Raw genomic sequence first — 18806 nt, 5'->3', positions numbered from 1 at the left:
TTACAAAAAGAAACATATTTATTACAAGTATAAAATTACAAGTGAAGGAGAATCTATTTATGCAGTCTACTTATTTACATCATGGTGATTTCCACACTTGTGGTGGTGAAACAGAGAAATGAAAATCACAGAGAGCAGGTAGCGCTGACCCCTGCTGGTCCCCGTAGGCCCTCTGATTTGTCTGTAGCCTCGTCTGAGCTTTGCTCTCGTCAGTCATCAATCGTGGGGAGCCAGAATGCCTGAGGAACACAAAGCATGTCGTTAGCATTTGTGAAAGTCCAAGTTGAAGATTAGATTCTAGACTAGAGTGTGTGTGTGTGTGTTAGTGGGACACATTGTGATCTCACCATGTTCGAACAGGCACTCGCGAAGGTCATGAACTTGGGGTTAAACTGCAGGCAGGTGACCGGCCCGGTGTGCTTCCCGTCGTGCACGGCTACCTTCATAGAGCTCTCTGCGTTCCATACGTGGATCTTCCCGTCCTCGGAGCCTGAAAGACACAGACAACCCCTGGTGATTACTATATTGTTTGAGTGAACAGTTTCAGTGTCTTTTATCAGCGGACTTGTTATACCCGTTTTAAACGGTTATTTTAGTTCCCACGGACTGTCATGTGTTCCATCTTTAGCCTGCCCTAATGTCAGACCGTTTGCTCTACCGATTACTTTGTTTCGCAGTCTCCAATTTAATTTACATGATATATTTCCTTTTGTTATCGTTTTAGAATGTAAAATCGAGATACATGGATCGGTATTGGATTGGAACACGTGTTCTTGTTACAGCTAGAAATTGTACCACAACTGTGACAAAGACTAGAGAGAGAAAAGCAACACGTAAGCTTAGACTTACCCATCATAATGAACTGAGAATCAGGTGTGAATGAAGCCTCCAACGTTACCCCTTTGCTGTTGTTGTAGCCCTGTGGGACGAAGAACACAAAGCCTGTGAGGATAATGCCATCCAGTGTCCACATTAGCGCTGGCCAATACGCCCGTCTTTATCATGCATCGTCTCAGTTTACCATTTTCAATATTGTGAGTCGTGATACAGTTAAGATTTCACATGAAACGATCTCTCAAACATGTATGAAAGTATAGAAATTGTGTTTCACGCATCCTGCTACCACGCAGGTCAGTATGACGACCACCAATTGGATTATCTACAATGTGATTTCACACCTAAGCAGATATTGCGATACCCGTACAAATTTACCAAACAAAGTCCTTCTACTTCGCAAAAATAACACCAATATTACCGACTGTCCCAACAAAAGGAATTTAGTTTGGAAGTGTGAGTCTACGGGCCATCACATTAAAAACATCAAACGTTCCCATGGTCAGGGTTTTTATGAGTCTGAAACTACGGTAATCTAGATCTCTTACCACCAGTGAATGTAGCACGGCGCCCTTGAAAGCGTCCAGGAGGCGGAGGGCTCCGCCATTGGTGGAGATGAGAATGAGTTTCCCGTCGTTACTGAACTTGAGTCCCGTCCACTCGCATGTGCGGTCGTATTGGAGCTTAAAGGTTGCAAAGGGACCCTGGGAACAAGAACACATTTTTCACCAAAATATTTAGAATACTTTCATTTAATATTGTTGGCAAATGACCATGGCATAAGTGAAATAATCAAATCAATAAAATAAAAAACGGTTTTAAAGCACTCTGCTCACCTCCATGTCGTTCATTAAAACTGCTTAACTATACATTTATTATCCCTTACTTACAGTATTACACCCCCCCCCCCCCCCACACACAAACCTCTTACCTTGTCAAAAGACCTCAGGTCATAGAGCTTGACCAGTTCTGAATTTACTCCTGCAGCAAAAATTAGACCCTCTGGGTCAAAGGAACATACTGGTTTTCCTTGTAGATGCATCAGCCCCTACGAATGACAGACAAAATGGTACCTTTAAATGGAGGCCAATGCTACATCACCCTTTCTAATAATAATAATAATAAAAAAAAAAGTCAAATTTCGTGTTCGCAAAAGATTTACGCAAAACCAACCAAATGCAAACAAATTACCACGATAAAAACAAACTTTTTGAGAAAAGCAGCAGAAAAAATTAAACAACTTGGGTTGCAATAATCACAAAAAGACTTGGTCTGAAAAGTAATATTTCTGTGCACCTGATAACAGCAGAGACGACAGATATGCTAGTCAGCTCATTCATGCCTTAAATTGATCACAACAGCAAAATTACTGCATACCCCTGTGGCATAAAACACAGCATTCCATCTTTGTTTCAAAGACGTATTGATCAATCACATTCTTACTTTAAGCTCAAGGCTATTGATTTGTATGAGACAAAAATAACTTTCACATTTTAGGAGCTTTTGGAACCGACGGATACAACACCATCCATTAGCAAAGCAGTTTTTTCTGCAAATACACGATTTGGTTAGGTAGGTTATAATTAAAAACAAACCAACAAAAAGCAATACCTTCCGTGTGTTTTCTCTCACATTTTGAGATGGATCAACGTAAGGTGCTCTCTTAACACTTTGAGTGCCAACGACGCTATATGCCATTAGTTCATGCCGACCGTTGAATGCCAGCAACGCTATATAGCGTTTGTTTGTCGTTTTTTTTTATTAGCGATTTTAATTCATATTTCATCAATCTAGTCTCACGTTAGTGCAGCAACCTCTCTCTGAGCTCCATTGAGAAAATACCGGCCCCTATCGTCTCTCCCTGTGTAACTGCACCCCATTGGATTAGACTGATGGGGGGGGGGGGGAAATCCAGTTTCCTCATTTTACTTATCGGGCAAGCCATCGTCTTCGCCGACCCTCAGAACAGCGTGGAATCGGTATTTCCAGTACTGAATCAATAAACGCGATCGATATTTGGAATGGCGATCAGGAATTGGAATAATCTTTTTGGAGAACATCTGATCTGAGGTAAGGTATCTATTTTACCAGTCTTAGGATAATCGGATCTGTTTTCAGAGATATCAGCGTGTGCCCTATCTGTGTGTGCGCTGATCAGGAAATGAGAATAGATTTTTCAGCTCGCTTCTCTAGCGTGCATAAGTACACATACTATCGATAATCTAGCATTTATTTGAAAACGATTCATAAATAGGTGGAAAAATGACAACGTTTTTTGTGTATTCCAGAATATTCCAGTAAAGGGCGATTATTGCGGAATCTTTATATTTTCCTGAAACACCTAGCATGGTTGCCTCCGCCGTCGTTGTGTGAATGGGTGAGGGAGTGAATGGGTGAATGTGAGGCATAAGTTGTAAAGAGCTTTGGATAAAGCGCTATATAAATGCAGTCCATTTACCATTTACGTAGATTCAACCACTGAAAGAGCTTATTCCAGCTAAAATCCCTTTGAGCTTCTCCGATTGGTTAGGAGGGCAACCCTCTCCGTGAAGTTTTAGAATAGGATATCCCTGTTCTGTTCCTAGTACACTGGTCAATCAAACTTGCTTAAAGTAGACTGTGAGTCAGTGTGTCCTTGTTAAGATATATATTTGGGGGCGGCTAAGTGGCGCAGTGGGCAAGGCGCTCGCCACTAACGCAGGAGACGCTGGGTTCGAGCCCAGCTCTCGGCGTTGCTTCCGGCTGGTCGTTCATACTAATACAATTGGCAGTATTAGGGGGTGGGAAAGACGGTGGGTGGGGATCGGACGTTGTGGACAGCGACTCCTACAGGTCGGTTGGTGCGCCTGTACAGCAGAATCAGGAAGTATCGGGGGCAGCGTGAGCCTCCCACGCGTTACTCCTCGCCACTGAGAGATTGCGCTGTACAGGTGAAAAGATGCGACGGCTGCCTCCTCGTGTACCGGAGGGGACACGTGATGCAAGGCTTCGTCCACATTGCAGCCGACCAGTGGGAGGCATGGTCTAGCAACGTTCGAGACAGGGGAGGGAAGAATTGGATCATACGAAATTGGGATGGGAGAAAAATTGAAAAATGGGGAGAAAAAGTAGATAAAAAAGAAAAAGATATATTTTGGAGCAAAAATACCTGCAATGGAAAATCTTTGAAGCGATAGAAGTTGCTTTCAGTTCAAACTTTAAGATTTGTCCAAATTAATTTCTTTTGGATATTGGTGATGTTTTTTCATACAGTCTCAACAAAAAAGCAGTGGTTCAAGCTCGGTGGTTCAAGCTCCAAAACATCAAAGCATGTATAACGGAGCAAAGGATCTAATACCAGCCCAGTCCGAGTGAAAGACACGATGAGGACGACTTGCCTGGCAGTTTGGAGACCGAAGATCCCATAGCCTGATAGTCTTGTCCAACGAGCCGGAGATAAACGTGTCGTCAACCGGCGACATGGAGAGAGACGTCACTCTGAAAACAACACGGAACAGAAGTGAACACAAGCCAACCTATCAAGGTCAGATAGATACAGTATAAACTGCAGATTAGATACGATTCTAATTTATTGTCATTATACAGCACAAGTACAGTACAACAAAAAGAAGTTTGGCATCTAACTGGCTGACAGGAGGATGAGGAAAAAGCTAGAAGCCATCCTGGAGAACCCCTCTCACCCCCTCTACGAGGAGCTGGCCAGAATGAAGAGCACGTTCAGCCTAAGACCCCCCCCCCCCCCCCCCCCCTAGAGACTCACATCAACGACTATCTTGGTTCTATCTTGATTCTTTGCATTAGAGACTCATAACACTGGTCTATCTTGTGTTTGTACTTTTTATATGACTATTTTATATTTATATTACTTTTTATAGTAGTTTATATTTTATATTACTATATTGTACTGTACTGTGAATCTATGCATCCCCCACCCTATACCCCCCCCCCATGCTGCTCTGACACCTGAATTTCCCCTAGGGGATCAATAAAGGATTATCTCATCTTATCTTAACACTTTGAGTGCCAGCCACGAGAAATCTCGTTAGTTCATGCCATGCGTTGAGTGCCAAGAACGAGAAATCTCGTTATTTAATCGTTATTTTTTTATTATCGATTTCCATTCATTTTCCATCAATCTAGCCTCACGTTACCATTGGGGATCTATCTGAGCTCGAACAGGGAAAATACCGCCCCCTATCGTCTCTCCGGATGGTATTGCACCCATTGGATTGGACTGAATGAAATGGATGGGAAAAAAAGAGTCCGGAATCCACATTTTACTTGTCAGGCATGTAATCGGAGATGATCCCATTCATTGCCGAGCCACAGAACAGCGTGGAATATGTGTTTCCAGTACCCAGCGTTGGATCAATCTTTTTGGAGAACATCTGATCTGAGGTAAGGAATCTATTTTACCAGTCTTGGGATAATCAGAGTTTTTTTCACCTATATCTCAGCGTGTCCCATATGTGTATGTGTGCGTGTGTGTGCTGATCAGGAAATAAGATAAATCGATTTTTCAGCCCGCTTCTCTAGCGTGCATAAGTACACATATATTGATAATCTAGCGTTTATTTGAAAACGATTCATAAATAGGCCGAAAAATGACAACGTGTTTTGTGTATTCCACTAAAGTGCGATTCCTGCAGAATCACCTTTTTTCTGAAAGTTTCTAAAAACGAAAAATTTTCAAAATGGTATAAAACGGAAATGTACCGATTAAAAAACAATCCGTTTCGACAATGTTGACTGCAAACAAGTCATTGATAAGCGACAGGCGTATTAGACACATAGCCATAATTTAAGATATAGTTTATACGTTCACAAATGTGCTCGCCCTCCCATTGACTACAGCGCTGGCACTCAAGCGCTAAATCGTGCGCCCTCTGCTGGCACTCAAAGTGATAACCAGAGTGCAAATGTAGCAGTAAAGTGCAACAGCAATATACAGGTGATTAAACTGGGTACAAAATAAAATTAGTACTACTGAGTGTAGCGCTAATCAGATGTATGTACATAGTTGTAGTATAATATGTACAGTGATACAGGTGTAGACAGTATGGTAGTAGTCATACTGGCCACCAGCAGCGTAACTATGTGCAGGTAAATACAGACAGGTGTGGATAGGTATACATGTGGTGAGAATAAACAAACATATATATATAAATATATATATTAACTCTTTAATTGCCAGACCTGAGATATCTCGGGTTAACTCGCCATGCGTTGGCTGCCAGGCCCGAGATATCTCGGGTTTGTCGTTTTTTCTTTTATTCAATATATTTATTCATTATTCATCCATTGACCTCTGTGTTGCCATAGGAAAGGATTTTGAGATCGCCAAAGTGCAATACCGGCCACATCCCGCCAGATGGCAGTGTCACCCCCCCTTTGAAACCTTATATCTAACTCTGTGTTACACTCAAATGTCTCCGGGCGCTATATTTAGATGGAGCAGAGTAAGTCGCTTCATCCGACCACTTCGAAATGCATCTGGCACACTCGATCCATAAGTTGTGTCAAATTATGTCCGGGACCAGATGGACACCAATACTGGAAATAGCAATCGGACTATTGGAATATTCTTTTTGGAATACCCCCGACCACAGGTAAGGACTATCTGACATAAATTTCAGCTTGATCCAATGTTTTGATACCGATCCAGCTGATCAGCATTTTTAGTGTTCAATACGAATGCCGTTACTGGCAATTAAAGGATCAGAAACCCCACCCCCCCCCCCTCTTTCATGCATTCATGATGAAACATAATACCCATTATATACATTTGATTTGGAAATAGTAGCGTGTCCAGGCAAGAAACGCCAACGCTTATAGTAGAATTCACGTTGCGCCCTATAAATCGCTTCCCACGCGCAAACGTATGCATGAAAAAATTATCTCTTTTTTGCATCTTGGACGGAAGAAAGTCACTGTCAAATGACCATAGTATTGTCCCCATAGCTATAGAATATAGATATAGCTCTCCAAACATAGTGTAAAGTATGATACTATTTTGAATGGCAAGTACAGCTTAAAAGCCATGCCTGATGACTCTCTTGACAGGACAAAAGTAATTTGTATTTACTGTCGATGTGAATTTAGTTACCACCGGAGTACATCCAGTCTGAAATACTACTTTCAGCGGCCAAGCACACCGCCGATGCAAACCACGCTGGATAATTTTCAGGGGAGACAGCGCTACAAGCCGCAAACTTACAACAGCGGTCACCAAATGGGTGATAACTAGGGATGCACGATAATTATCGGGCCGATAATTATCGGGCCGATATCAGCAATTATGACGTCATCCCGATAAACTCGATAACGTTATTGATAGCTCCGATAACATAATACATTTTTTGGTTAAAAGAAATCCGGGGTGGGTGGATTTGGATGAAGGGCGCTTGTTTTTATTATAGCCTCCTCCCGTTTTGCCAGTACTGTGGTAAAACTGATAGCGTGTGGTTTAGGAACAGGGAGTTTTTCACAAATCCAGCGCTCCCTTTCTTGGCTGTGACGTAGTCACGTTACATTCGGAGACAGACAGTCGATCTGCCAATTACGTCCCACGGCTTGCACCCACCTCTTCTTCTTACCACCAATCAGAAGCTCTCGTTCGTTTATTTACCTCCGGATTGTCAGCCATTACTCTACTCGGAGCTAACGTTATCTCCCCGCCAGCCACATTGACAAGTACCAGCGCTTATACATTACTGGCAAATGTCTTGTTGCACTTGTGGCAACGAGCGCTGTCAGCATCGACTTTAGTAAAATAGACCCAGACTTTTTTTGAGGAATTTAAACGTCGCAAACTAATCTTGTTGGCCGTTTTCTATCTCTCCTCCCTCGGTCTCTCTCTGCCTGCGCGAGGGGGCTGTGCTCTTACACACACTCACTCTCACACACACACACACACGGGTGCTGTCGAGAGCAGAGCTGTCTACTCGGCAGCACCTGTGTGTGTGTGTGTGAGAGTGAGTGTGTGTAAGAGCACAGCCCGCTTGCGCAGGCAGAGAGAGACCGAGGGAGGAGAGATAGATAGATCGACTTTAGTAAAATAGACCCAGACTTTTGAACATTTCGTTCTGTCCGCCATTATGAGAGCAGAGCTGTCTGTAGCCTACTCGGCAGCGCAGCACCCGTGTCTGTGTGTGTGTGTGTGTGTGTGTGTGTGTGTGTGTGTGTGAGTGAGTGAGTGAGTGAGTGAGTGAGTGAGTGAGTGTGTGTGTGGGAGGGGAAGAGAGGAGAGATCACAGCAGGCAGAGAGCACAGAGCTCCCCGCGCAGACAACTGCCAACAAGATTAGTTTGCGACGTTTAAATTCCTCAAAAAAAAACTCCATAATTTCTCGAGTACCGATAGCAGTACCGATGACGTCGGAGCTTATAAATACTAAAAAAAAAAAAAAAAAAAAAAAAATTGATAAAAGAAATATATATATATATAGTTAAAAAAAATATTATAATACAATAAATATCGGTTATCGGTATCGGCTTGAGGAGCATAAAGTTATCGGTATCGGTCAAAAAATCAATATCGTGCATCCCTAGTGATAACCATTGTGGAGGACAACGGTCTGCGTGAAATAATATGCATCACATCCAAGACGAGAGAGCCAAAGTGGCGGAGGCGTGGGGCAGACAAGCACAGTTGTGCTCACCAGACTATTGGACTTCACTCAGGTGAATTATCAGAGCTGGGAGAGTGTGCATGTGTGTGAGAGAGAGGGGGTGTGATCAGCCCTTGTGTGGGTGAATGTAACAAGTTCCTAACTTTTTCTTTACCCTATTATTTAATGCACACTTTATTCATGGTTTTAAATTATTATTTTCTTTTAAGTTTTTGTGCATCACTGTTTGTTTTGAATTTGATGCAAATTTGCAATGCATGAGGGTCATCCTTTTGTGTTAAATGGCTGCCTAAACAAACAAATGGGGACAATAGTTCAAGTGTAAAGTTCAACACACTACTGTGTTAGTAATCATTACTATGTAATGTTAGTTAGTAAATTGGTATGCGCATCTGTTATTTTTTTGTTGGGCTTTTATTGAATTTTTTCATGATTTCAGCATTTTGTTTTACAATGCAGTTTGCACATCTTAGTTACTTGAAGATTCTGGACAGTATTTCTCATTGTGGCAATAAATAAACATGCATTTATTTTTGCATAAAGCAAGCATTTGTCTACTCTCATGTTGATAAAAGTATTAAAACATGAAAAAGATCCGTTTAAGGTAGATTTAGAACAGATACAAAATATGCAATGAATTTTTGCGACTATGGACAATCATGCGATTGATCAGATTAAATATTTTAATAGATCGACAGCCTTAATATATATATATAGCATTTGTACATGCTATCATACAGTGCTAAGGGTTATTTGCAGGTGTGCAAGTAAGTATATAGAGGGGTTATATGCCGTTATATTCAGTATAAACTGTACTAGTCTGTGACTCCTCACCTTTTGTTGTGTCCTGGGAAGTAGCGGATGTATTTGTTGTCGTGGAGGGAGAGGTACCGGATAGTATCTGTAAAAGAAAAATAACGATGACAAAAGGGACAAGAAAACTATATATATATTTTTTAAATAACCATCCACCAAACACACCATCATATAGTGACTAAAACTAAGCCAGTGTCCCAAATCTCCATGGTGACTTTGGGGCAGATCAGATGAGTGGACTCGACCCTGGGCAAGGCAGTCACTTGTACAGTTAGCTCCTGTATGGGGCAGAATCACAGACCCTCAAACTGTACAAACAACTACCTCAGACCAGAATGAGCGGTAGAATAGTGGCAGGTCCCCTCCAGCAGAGGTCCACGTGGGATGGAAATTTGGTCAGAACATCCTGTACACAATAGCAATTCAACAATGGTTCGGACCCTCCTTATGAATTGAACCCTTGCGCTGAAGAACCATATGTCAGTTTTTAAACGTTTTGGGATAGCCCATGTAGTTGCAGTTGTGAAGTTAATCTAAAATCACTTGGAGTGTGAATGTGATATCATATATCACAAGAAACTACTCAACCTCAACTGTCTTTAACTATGAGTGAACACAACACCTACTTACTTATTTCTTATCTTTGGATAATAAAGTTTGAAAACATTGTTCCTCTAAAAACTTAAAACAGACTTATATGGTTCTTCGTCTGAGGTACTCATTGATACACCATCAACAATATCATCCTTGATACAAACAGAAATGCTTACATGTCATGTTGCCATACGACAACTATATAGAAATATTCTTCTCCATCAACATACCGTCGATTTTGTTAGAACTGTAGACCACGGTGTTGGCGGCGTGCGTGTACCTGATCAGATCCACACCGTATTTTTTACTGTAGAGGGTTCGCTTGGGTCTGCAGAAGGTGAGGATTGGTTGAGAAAGAATGAGAGAAAAGGAAGGGAAGGCATTACAGTGTTTCCCCTAGGATTTTTTTCTAACAGTTCTGTGTTTCACCGGACGAAAAACATGGTCAGCAAACACGATCACAGATTTGAGTTAAAACGACCCCCCCCCCCCTGATGATTTTGTGAAGGTACATATATACCAGCGTTTCCGTTAGCCGGTAATTACCGGTATTTGACCGGCAAAATCTGTTGAAGTCCGACATATTTAATCTCTCCGGTCTTAATGTCCGGTGAAAATAATTCCCTGAGTCTAAGCACAATTTGATTATTTGAATTGTATTAAAATAGGCTAAAATTAAATAGCCTATGCGATGAACGAAACAATCATTACATTTGTTTCATCGTTGCTTCTAATAATGACAACGACGTTGTCAGCGAGAGCTTAGTGCTGGGTGTGCAAACTTTTGTGAAGCTGCAGAGCCGGAGCAGCAGCAGCACAATGCAGTACTCCAGCAGTACTCCAATTCAGCCATTTTCAATTCAATGTTGGGTGGGGGGCACTGCTGTGCGGTCCCCAGAAAAGAGCCAATAACAGCTGAATCTGCTGCTCTGCATCGACATACTCTCGCAAATAAGTCATTGGGAGGTGGAGAGAGAGAGTCGTCACGCAAACCCACGATAATGTTGCCGTCTCTCTCTGCCAAATTTCTCAGTTCTTCGCTTGATATAATTAATACAAATGTCCAATATAACGGAATTCGTTAGCTCATAAAAATGTGATTATAACAGACTGTTGTTTATTAATGTCGGGCGACTGCCCACAGACACCTATTTGATTTAAAGTCGGCAGCAGCACGAGTCTCGGGACTTATTTTATTTGGAATATAATGACTTTATACGCAAAAGTAGCCTAGTTTTAAGTAAAAATATTATAAATCTACATGCCTTGATGATGTCATTCTTTTGTTTTGTTGTCATTCTTTTGCCTATCAATTGTTTTTAAGCTCAATAAACTCTGACCGGAATTTCTCTCATTTGACCGGTAGATTGAAATCTACCGGACACTGAGGCCGGCAACAATTTTTTCGAACGGAAACCCTGATATATACATGTCATATACCTTTGATTTGGGAGTATTTGGGGTTTCAGGGGATCAGCCAGAACGGTTTGGGCTTATTGCATGTTATCAATCTATGAAAAAAGACTGGATTATCTTGGAAATGCGCGATGTTTAGCGTGTAATAAACTACAGCGTGTGGAAACAAACTATTATTCCCATGTTGCACTACAAGTAATGTTTGTCAGGCGGCTGGGTGGTGCAGCGGACATTGCGCTCGTCACCAACGCACGAGACACCGGTATCGAATCCGGCTGTCGGCGTTGCCTCCGGCTTGGGCCGGCCGTCATACTAACTCAATTGGCAGAGTTAGCGGGTGGGAAGTCGATGGGTGGTAATCTGGATGTTGTAAACAGCGACTCCTACAGGTCGGTTGGGGCTCCTGCACAGCAGAGACAGGAAAAATGGCAGGGGCAGTGTGAGCCTCCTACACGTTACTCTTCGCCAAATGAGAGTCCGCGCTGGCAGGTAAAAAGATGCGACTGGCTGCCTACACATGTATCGGAGGGGACATGCGATGGGCTTCTATCCTCCCTACAACCGGCCAGTGGGGATAAAAAAAAAAATATTATATTGTCAAAATGAGCCACACCATGTCTCCACAGCTATAATACAGAACACGCACACGGCTTCGCAAACATAGTGAAACGACCGCGGAAACGACTATAAAGCTGGCATTCTAGGGTTAAAGATATGCGTGGCACCCAAAGTGTTAAAGTGCAACGGCCCGGCCCCTCTTGAGGACGATTTGCCCACTGGCACGACGCGCCACTTTGCTGACCTCTAGCGGCTCGGGTGTCCATTTCTTTTTAATACAATATATATAGAATTAAAGCATTTTTCTATATTTTCTCCCATCCCAATTTCGTATCATCCAATTCAACCCTCCCCTGTCACGAACGCTGTTTCTTGCCTCCCACAAGCCGGCTGCAATGTGGACTAAGTCATACATAGCACAAGTCCCCTCCGGTACTTGAGGTAACAGCAGTCGCATCTTTTCACCTGCGCAGCTCGATCTCTCAGTGGCGAGGAGTAACGCGTGGGAGGCTCACGCTGCCCCCGACACTTCCTGATTCTACTGCGCAGGCGCACCAACCGACCTGTAGGAGTCGCTGTCCACAACGCCCGATCCCCACCCATCAGTTTCCCACCCCCTAATACGGCCAATGTGTATTAGTACGGACGACCAGCTAAACTGAAAGCAAATGTGGAGCGCTGGGCTCGAACAGGCAAGCCCAGCGTCTCCAGATTTCGTGGCGAGCGCCTTGCCCACTACGCCACGTAGCCGCCCTAGCTCCGTCAATCATTTGGCGATCTCGAAAATTATTGGACAGGGTTGTAACCAATGAGTGTGGATTTCCAATGATAGACCACTGCACTTCCGCGTTACATTGAAATCGGGGAGGAGATAGCGGGGGGAGCATATGAATGAATGTGGATGAGAGCATTGATGTAAGTGGTTGCAGCTACGGCTGTGGGGGTGCTAGAGACATGATCCAATAGACTTTTATGCGCCTGAATCTCCTGAACACGGCGCGACCCATTCCTAATCGATCAGAACTAAATCGGCCGAGCTAAAGTCCCTTTTTCAGCACCTACTCCCCATACGCAGATTGTCAACGGAGTCTGAACGGCGCGAGATGACGCGCGAACGAATGTTGAATGTTCCATCAGAGGGGGGAGCTTCGATGGCTAGTGTCCTTTCAGCCAAACAGGATAATGGAAAAATGATCCCACTCAATGGCCAGACGCGTCTTATGGCGACATCTACCTCATTGAGTATCCAGGTAGACTAATGTTTATATTTAAGTGCAGTGGTCTATAGCCGCTCACATTACCACCACAAGCTCCCCCGCTCTGACATTCAACATTCATTCGCACGTCGACATGCGCCGTTCAGACTCCGTTGACAATCTGCGCATGCGTATGGGGAGTAGGTGCTGAAAAAGGAACTTTAGCTAGGCCGATTTAGTTCTGATCGATTAGGAATGGGTCGCGCCGTGTTCAGGAGATTCAGGCGCATAAAAGTCTATTCGATCATGTCTCTAGCACCCCCACAGCCGTAGCTGCAACCACTTACATCAAGGCTCTCATCCACATTCATTCATATGCTCTCTAGGGATGGGTACCGAATTCGGTACTTTTGAGGTACCGAACAAAAACACGTTGGTACTACCGAGTATCGATTCAAGTGAGATACAGATTTTTTTATTTAATTTTTTACTTTTTTATTTATTAATTTTTTTCATGTCAACATTCACATGCACAATATGCTTACCTAGGATTTGACTTGATTCAACAACAAAGCAGTCGGAGCAATGGCAAGCCGAAAACTGTCGAAATTGTAGTTATTTGAAGTTTGGATTTTTTTTTCACGACTGAGGTAGGTAAATTAAATTTCTTGAGACTAAAGTACCGAAAAAAGATACCGTTGGGTACCGGTACCGTATCGGTTCAAATGTGAAAGGTACCCATCCCTAATGCTCTCCCCGCTATCTCCTGCCCGATTTCAGAATCCCGGAAGTGTTGCGGTGGTCTATACCCCACGTGGGGATGAGCGAACCAGGGATCTAGGTGAAAAGTCACGAGCGAAAACAGGAAGAGAAAAAAACGCAGAATGCATGAGGCAATGAGAAAACTGAAACCGGCAGAGCTTTTTTCCCCTCAGTTTACCAAAATCACTAATTTCTAGGGGTGGGAATCACCAGTTTAATCACGATACGATACGATATCGATTCTTTGGACAACGATACGATATTATCCGATATCACACAGTCTGCCACGATACGATATGATTCGATTCAGGTGCCTGCGATCGATATGAGACGATATTATGTGCCCATTTAATACAATCAGTAACATTTAAATCAACAAAAAAAAGACAATGGAAATATCATGACATTTTTATTTTTGAGCTCTTCCAGACATTTAAATGAAAAACAATCTATTGTTTTTAATACAAATAGACCTCCTGTTCACTGTTTTTGGTTCATTTTTCTTTTTTTTCTCTCGATATTAATATCCTATTCACTGTCACAGAGCTGTATTTTGGCTGGAAAAGCATATTGGGAGTCCCAAGGTGCAATACCGGCCAGATCCTGTTAGTGGGGCTATCCCCGAGAATGCACCCTCCCAGTCCCCACTTCTCTCTGCCTATGGCGCTGGGTTAGCTTGTTAGCTCACGCTAAAGTAACGTTATCTTCGATCTTTAACGCGACGTGGGCATAATGGAGTGACGAGGATTGCAAAGCAGGTTAGATGCATTGGACCCGTTGTGGAATAAAACAGCAGGGACATGTTTTGGGTCACAGAATAGGCACACTAGTGACGCTCTAGACGCTACTGCTGTTGATGTTAACGGAGTTTGAGTTTCACAACACTGGGCGCGGGGCGATGACGTCGCCGTCGCCGGATTTTCAAAATAAGAGTATCGCAATATGAATCGATCTTTTTACGTGGCATCGATCCTATTTGATTATTGATAATAGATCGATATATCGATCTGGATCGATGTATTGTCCCACCCCTACTCATTTCTGATCGGATTTTTATGAAATCTGGACATGTACTACACAAGACTTCAGGCTATGGACCCGGGGTGTTTTCCAGCTCATACCAATTTCTTTGGATATATATACTACTTCTGGATATTGCAACTACTACAGAAAAACGACGTGGTCTTGCAGTTTTTATTTTTTTTATTTTATTGGTCTTTTTCCCCCTCCATTTTCCTCCGATTTTCTCCAATCCCAATGTTAGTCGTATGCCAATTCCCAGTCCCTTCCTGGTCGCTGCGCACTTACCCCCCACAGTCAGATCATCTGGGAGAGTGGAGGCTACCACGTGCTTCCTCCGACACACGTCCAGCCAATCACCGCTTTTCACCTGGCAGCGCGGATTCTCATCGAGAGGGCGTAGCGTGTGGGAGGATCACACTATCCCCCTCAAGTCCGATCCGCGCTTAGCAGGCGCCCCGACCGAACTGTAGGAGTCGCTGTTTACAACGACCCGGACCCACCCCGCCAGCTTCTCCCACCCTCTAATACAGCCAATTGTATTAGTGCAGACGGCCAGCCAAGCTGGTGACAACCCCGGAGCTGTGAGCTGGATTCGAACAGGCGAATCCAGCTCACAGCTCCGGGGTTGGTGACGAACGCAATCTCCGCTCGGCCACCTAACCGCCGGTCTTGCAGTTTTTAATGTTTAATTCGACTAATTAAAACGCTGGGAGGGAGGTCTAGATATTTGGTCGCATGCTCGGTTATGGTTCACAACTTTATGAGACTGCCCTTTAAAACTAGAGATGCTCCGATGACGTTTTTTGCCACAGATACCAATCACTGATCGTCTATGAGCCATATCAGCCGATACACTGCAGATACCGATAGTTTTTAGTTTTGTTATAGCAGCTGGCAGTATTATACTGTAGGTCTAACACAGGCATTCCAGTGTTTCCCACAGGATTTTCAGAGACTATGGGGGGTGAACCTCCGACCCTCTAGGGCATAGGTGTCAAACTCATGGCCCGCGGGACAAATGTGGCCCGCCACGTCATTTGATGTGGCCCCCCAAGAGCTCTGGTAAAAAAATTTTTTTTTTTTTTTTTTTTTTTTTAAACATTAATCTTGGGTTAAAAAATAGCGGCGTTAAAATAATTGTGGGTTAATGCGTTAATAAAGCTTTAACTTTGACAGCCTTAGTTATTACACATTCTTACACATACATGTATGTTGAACATCTGAGGTATTGATGAAGTAACAAAGGAAAAAAGCCAAAAGCACTTACTCCTCAGACATTCTTTGACAATTTTACAGCCCAAAATACAAAAAAGATCCAGGCGGAATAGGTAACAAAGGGTTGAAGAAATATTGTCTGAACTGTCAGATGCAAACTGGCTGTGTGACATAACCGAGCATCTCGCTCAATTGAATAAGAAGCTGTAGGGACGCAAACAAGTCCCACCCAAAACTTGACCAATATAGTTGTGAACTGAGACAACCCTTATTTTGTTATTTTTGAGTACAGTTACAGTTGTGTGTTCATGCAGACACATAATAGCAATTTCATTACGAATTGAAAATGGTGGACCCTGATGTAAACAAGTCGAAAGTCTTTCTCTGGCCTGCATCCCCTTAACAATTGTGTGTATTGAGCTGTACTGTACTGTACCCATTCTGCAATCTGTTAATTAAAGTTAATTAAACTATCTTCCATTAGTTGGATGTATGGCCTCTGCAAGGTTGTGTGCAGCCATTTGTTTTTGTAACATCTGCTACATCTGTCCCACGTGTTCTTTGCAGCTCACAGTTGTTAGTTCTGCCCCTCTTGACTGTGACAAAAAGGTTTTGAACAAACTTAATGTCATAGCTTGTATTTGATGATCTTCTTCTTTGTTATTTACTTGAATGGTTTGATCATTGATTAATGGAGTAATATGGGGTTCTGATAAACAAAAATTATTTGTTAAATTAACATAAGCTAACATATATCTTTACATCTATGCAAATGCATATGCAATATGTATAACTTGAATAAGTAATAAATACAGAAACAACATGTTTAACAATATGTAAATGGTAGCTACATTTATTTTACATTACATTAACATTTATACGGTTTTTGGCCCTTTGAGTGCAACCATAATGCTGATGTGGCCCTCTGTGAAAATGAGTTTGACACCCCTGCTCTAGGGGGGTCCGGGGGCAAGCCCCCCCGGAATTATATTTTTTTGGTACATTTTAAAGTTAAATGCATCAATCTGGTGCACTTTGAGAGCAAAATAAAGAGGCTAGATCTATGATGAACTTTGTGCTCAAAATACAAAATCGACTAGAGCTTCCCAATCCTCTCCTCGAAGCACCCCAGCCGTTCAATGTATTTGTTAAATTCCACCACCAGCACACCTGATTCAACTTAACTAGCCCTTTATTAGTTGAATCAAGGTGTGCTGGTGGTGGAATTTAACATGGAACGGCTGGGGTGTCTCGAGGAGAGGTTTGGGAACCACTGGACTAGAGCATACATTTGAGCCATCAAAGAAATGAAGCAAAAGTGGTTACTGGTTAGTGTTGAACTGGTTTATTTTTTAGAAAATAAAAAAATATAGTGGATTACTATTACGACTACTACCACTGCCAATACTACTGTCCCTATTGGCAAACTTTATATTTTAAAAAAATTTAAAGATTTTTTTTTGGTTCATTGTACAACTGTGGTGGGACTAATTAGAGCCGCCACAGTCTAGGTCATTAATGGGAAACCCTGCATTCTCAAAGTCCGTACTCCGGTCCAGATCCGGACTGAACCACAACTGTCTCTGGACTCCGAGCAAATTTTACTTTTCATATGTATTATCTGTATTATCTGCGAGACATCGCATTACCCGGACATGACTGGGTAGCCTAGGCATTGTCCAACTAACACCTCTCCCGAAGGCTACCCAGTCATGTCTGCTTCCATTAATTGTGCTAAGCTAGGCTAACATGCAGCCAGATAGCCTTCTACTCAACGCACATAGAGGAGACTGGTAACTATATTCTTGTCTCTCTCTGGAGAAGACGGTAAGCGAATTTCCCAAAATGTTGGAGTTTTCCTTTAAAAATCCTTGATTTAACAGTTTGATGCATAGTCACGCCAATATGATGATTATAATAGTACCTGCAACATATGTTTGCATTAAACCACAAAGATGCTTTCAAAAATAATTTAATGAAAATGTACTAAGAGTAGTCTACTGACACACTAATAATATATATATATTTTTTTATAAATTTAAAAAGACAATTTATATAAAAGACAATTTATATAAAAGACAATTTAAGACAATTTATATAAAAACTCTTGGGTGCCTAAGACTTTTGCACAGTACTGTCTTTTCTATCCACTTTAGCCAAACACACACACACATACACTACTGTGAGAAAATAATAAATCACACACAAAGGGATAATGGCTTATAGCAGACTTAACCTCTTAAGCCTGACGGGTCCGGTACCGGACCCAAGCCATAAATCCATCTTTACAGACTGTATGAATAAAAGTTGTGTTTTTTTTATGTAGCCAAGAGTAAAGACCCTAACCATGTCACAACAGCAGTCATATTGTATATTTTCAGCAATACGTTTGTTTACCAATAGGTTAAAGTGTTATTAGTGAACTATTAGTTTTTGAAATGCATTAATTTACAAGCGATTATCCGCCATTTTGAATCCACGCCGCAATTCTGTTTGTAGTCATGAGACGAGACCTTGAGCTTTGAAATTTCGAAAAACTACCCAGCTCATGCCAGCTTCTGTCAAGCAAATGACTTGTGGATGACGTTTACCTACCACAAAACTGAACGTTATTGGCATAAATTAGAACGCAGTTCGTTTTTCTACCTTTCTGTGAACGTTTAGCAAAAATCCACGTTGCAAACCGATTAAAAATGGCAGAGCAGTTTCCATTATAAAGAAATAACTGTACTTACAGTAGATTTCATTCACGGTTCTTGCTG

The 18806-nt window shown here is 42.3% G+C and overlaps 1 protein-coding gene across 1 annotated transcript in view; it reads right to left on the bottom strand.

Moving 5' to 3' along the window:
- Positions 1-18806, bottom strand: part of wdr82 (WD repeat domain 82) — a 36972-nt gene continuing 18166 nt past the window's right edge. Inside the window, exons 2-9 of the mRNA XM_084316612.1 lie at positions 10105-10202; positions 9299-9365; positions 4212-4311; positions 1766-1882; positions 1383-1538; positions 850-919; positions 348-490; positions 1-239 (exon numbers count right to left, since the gene is read on the bottom strand). Of these exons, the coding sequence (XP_084172738.1) occupies positions 210-239; positions 348-490; positions 850-919; positions 1383-1538; positions 1766-1882; positions 4212-4311; positions 9299-9365; positions 10105-10202 (781 nt within the window). The 3' untranslated portion in view covers positions 1-209. The remainder of the gene's footprint in view (positions 240-347; positions 491-849; positions 920-1382; positions 1539-1765; positions 1883-4211; positions 4312-9298; positions 9366-10104; positions 10203-18806) is intronic.

The sequence above is a fragment of the Notolepis coatsorum genome, assembly GCF_963971535.1.
Source record: "Notolepis coatsorum genome assembly, chromosome: 6".
NCBI classification, from domain to species: domain Eukaryota; kingdom Metazoa; phylum Chordata; class Actinopteri; order Aulopiformes; family Paralepididae; genus Notolepis; species Notolepis coatsorum.
Note: the sequence above shows the minus strand (reverse complement) of the source record. Positions and strands in the feature narration are given on the sequence as shown.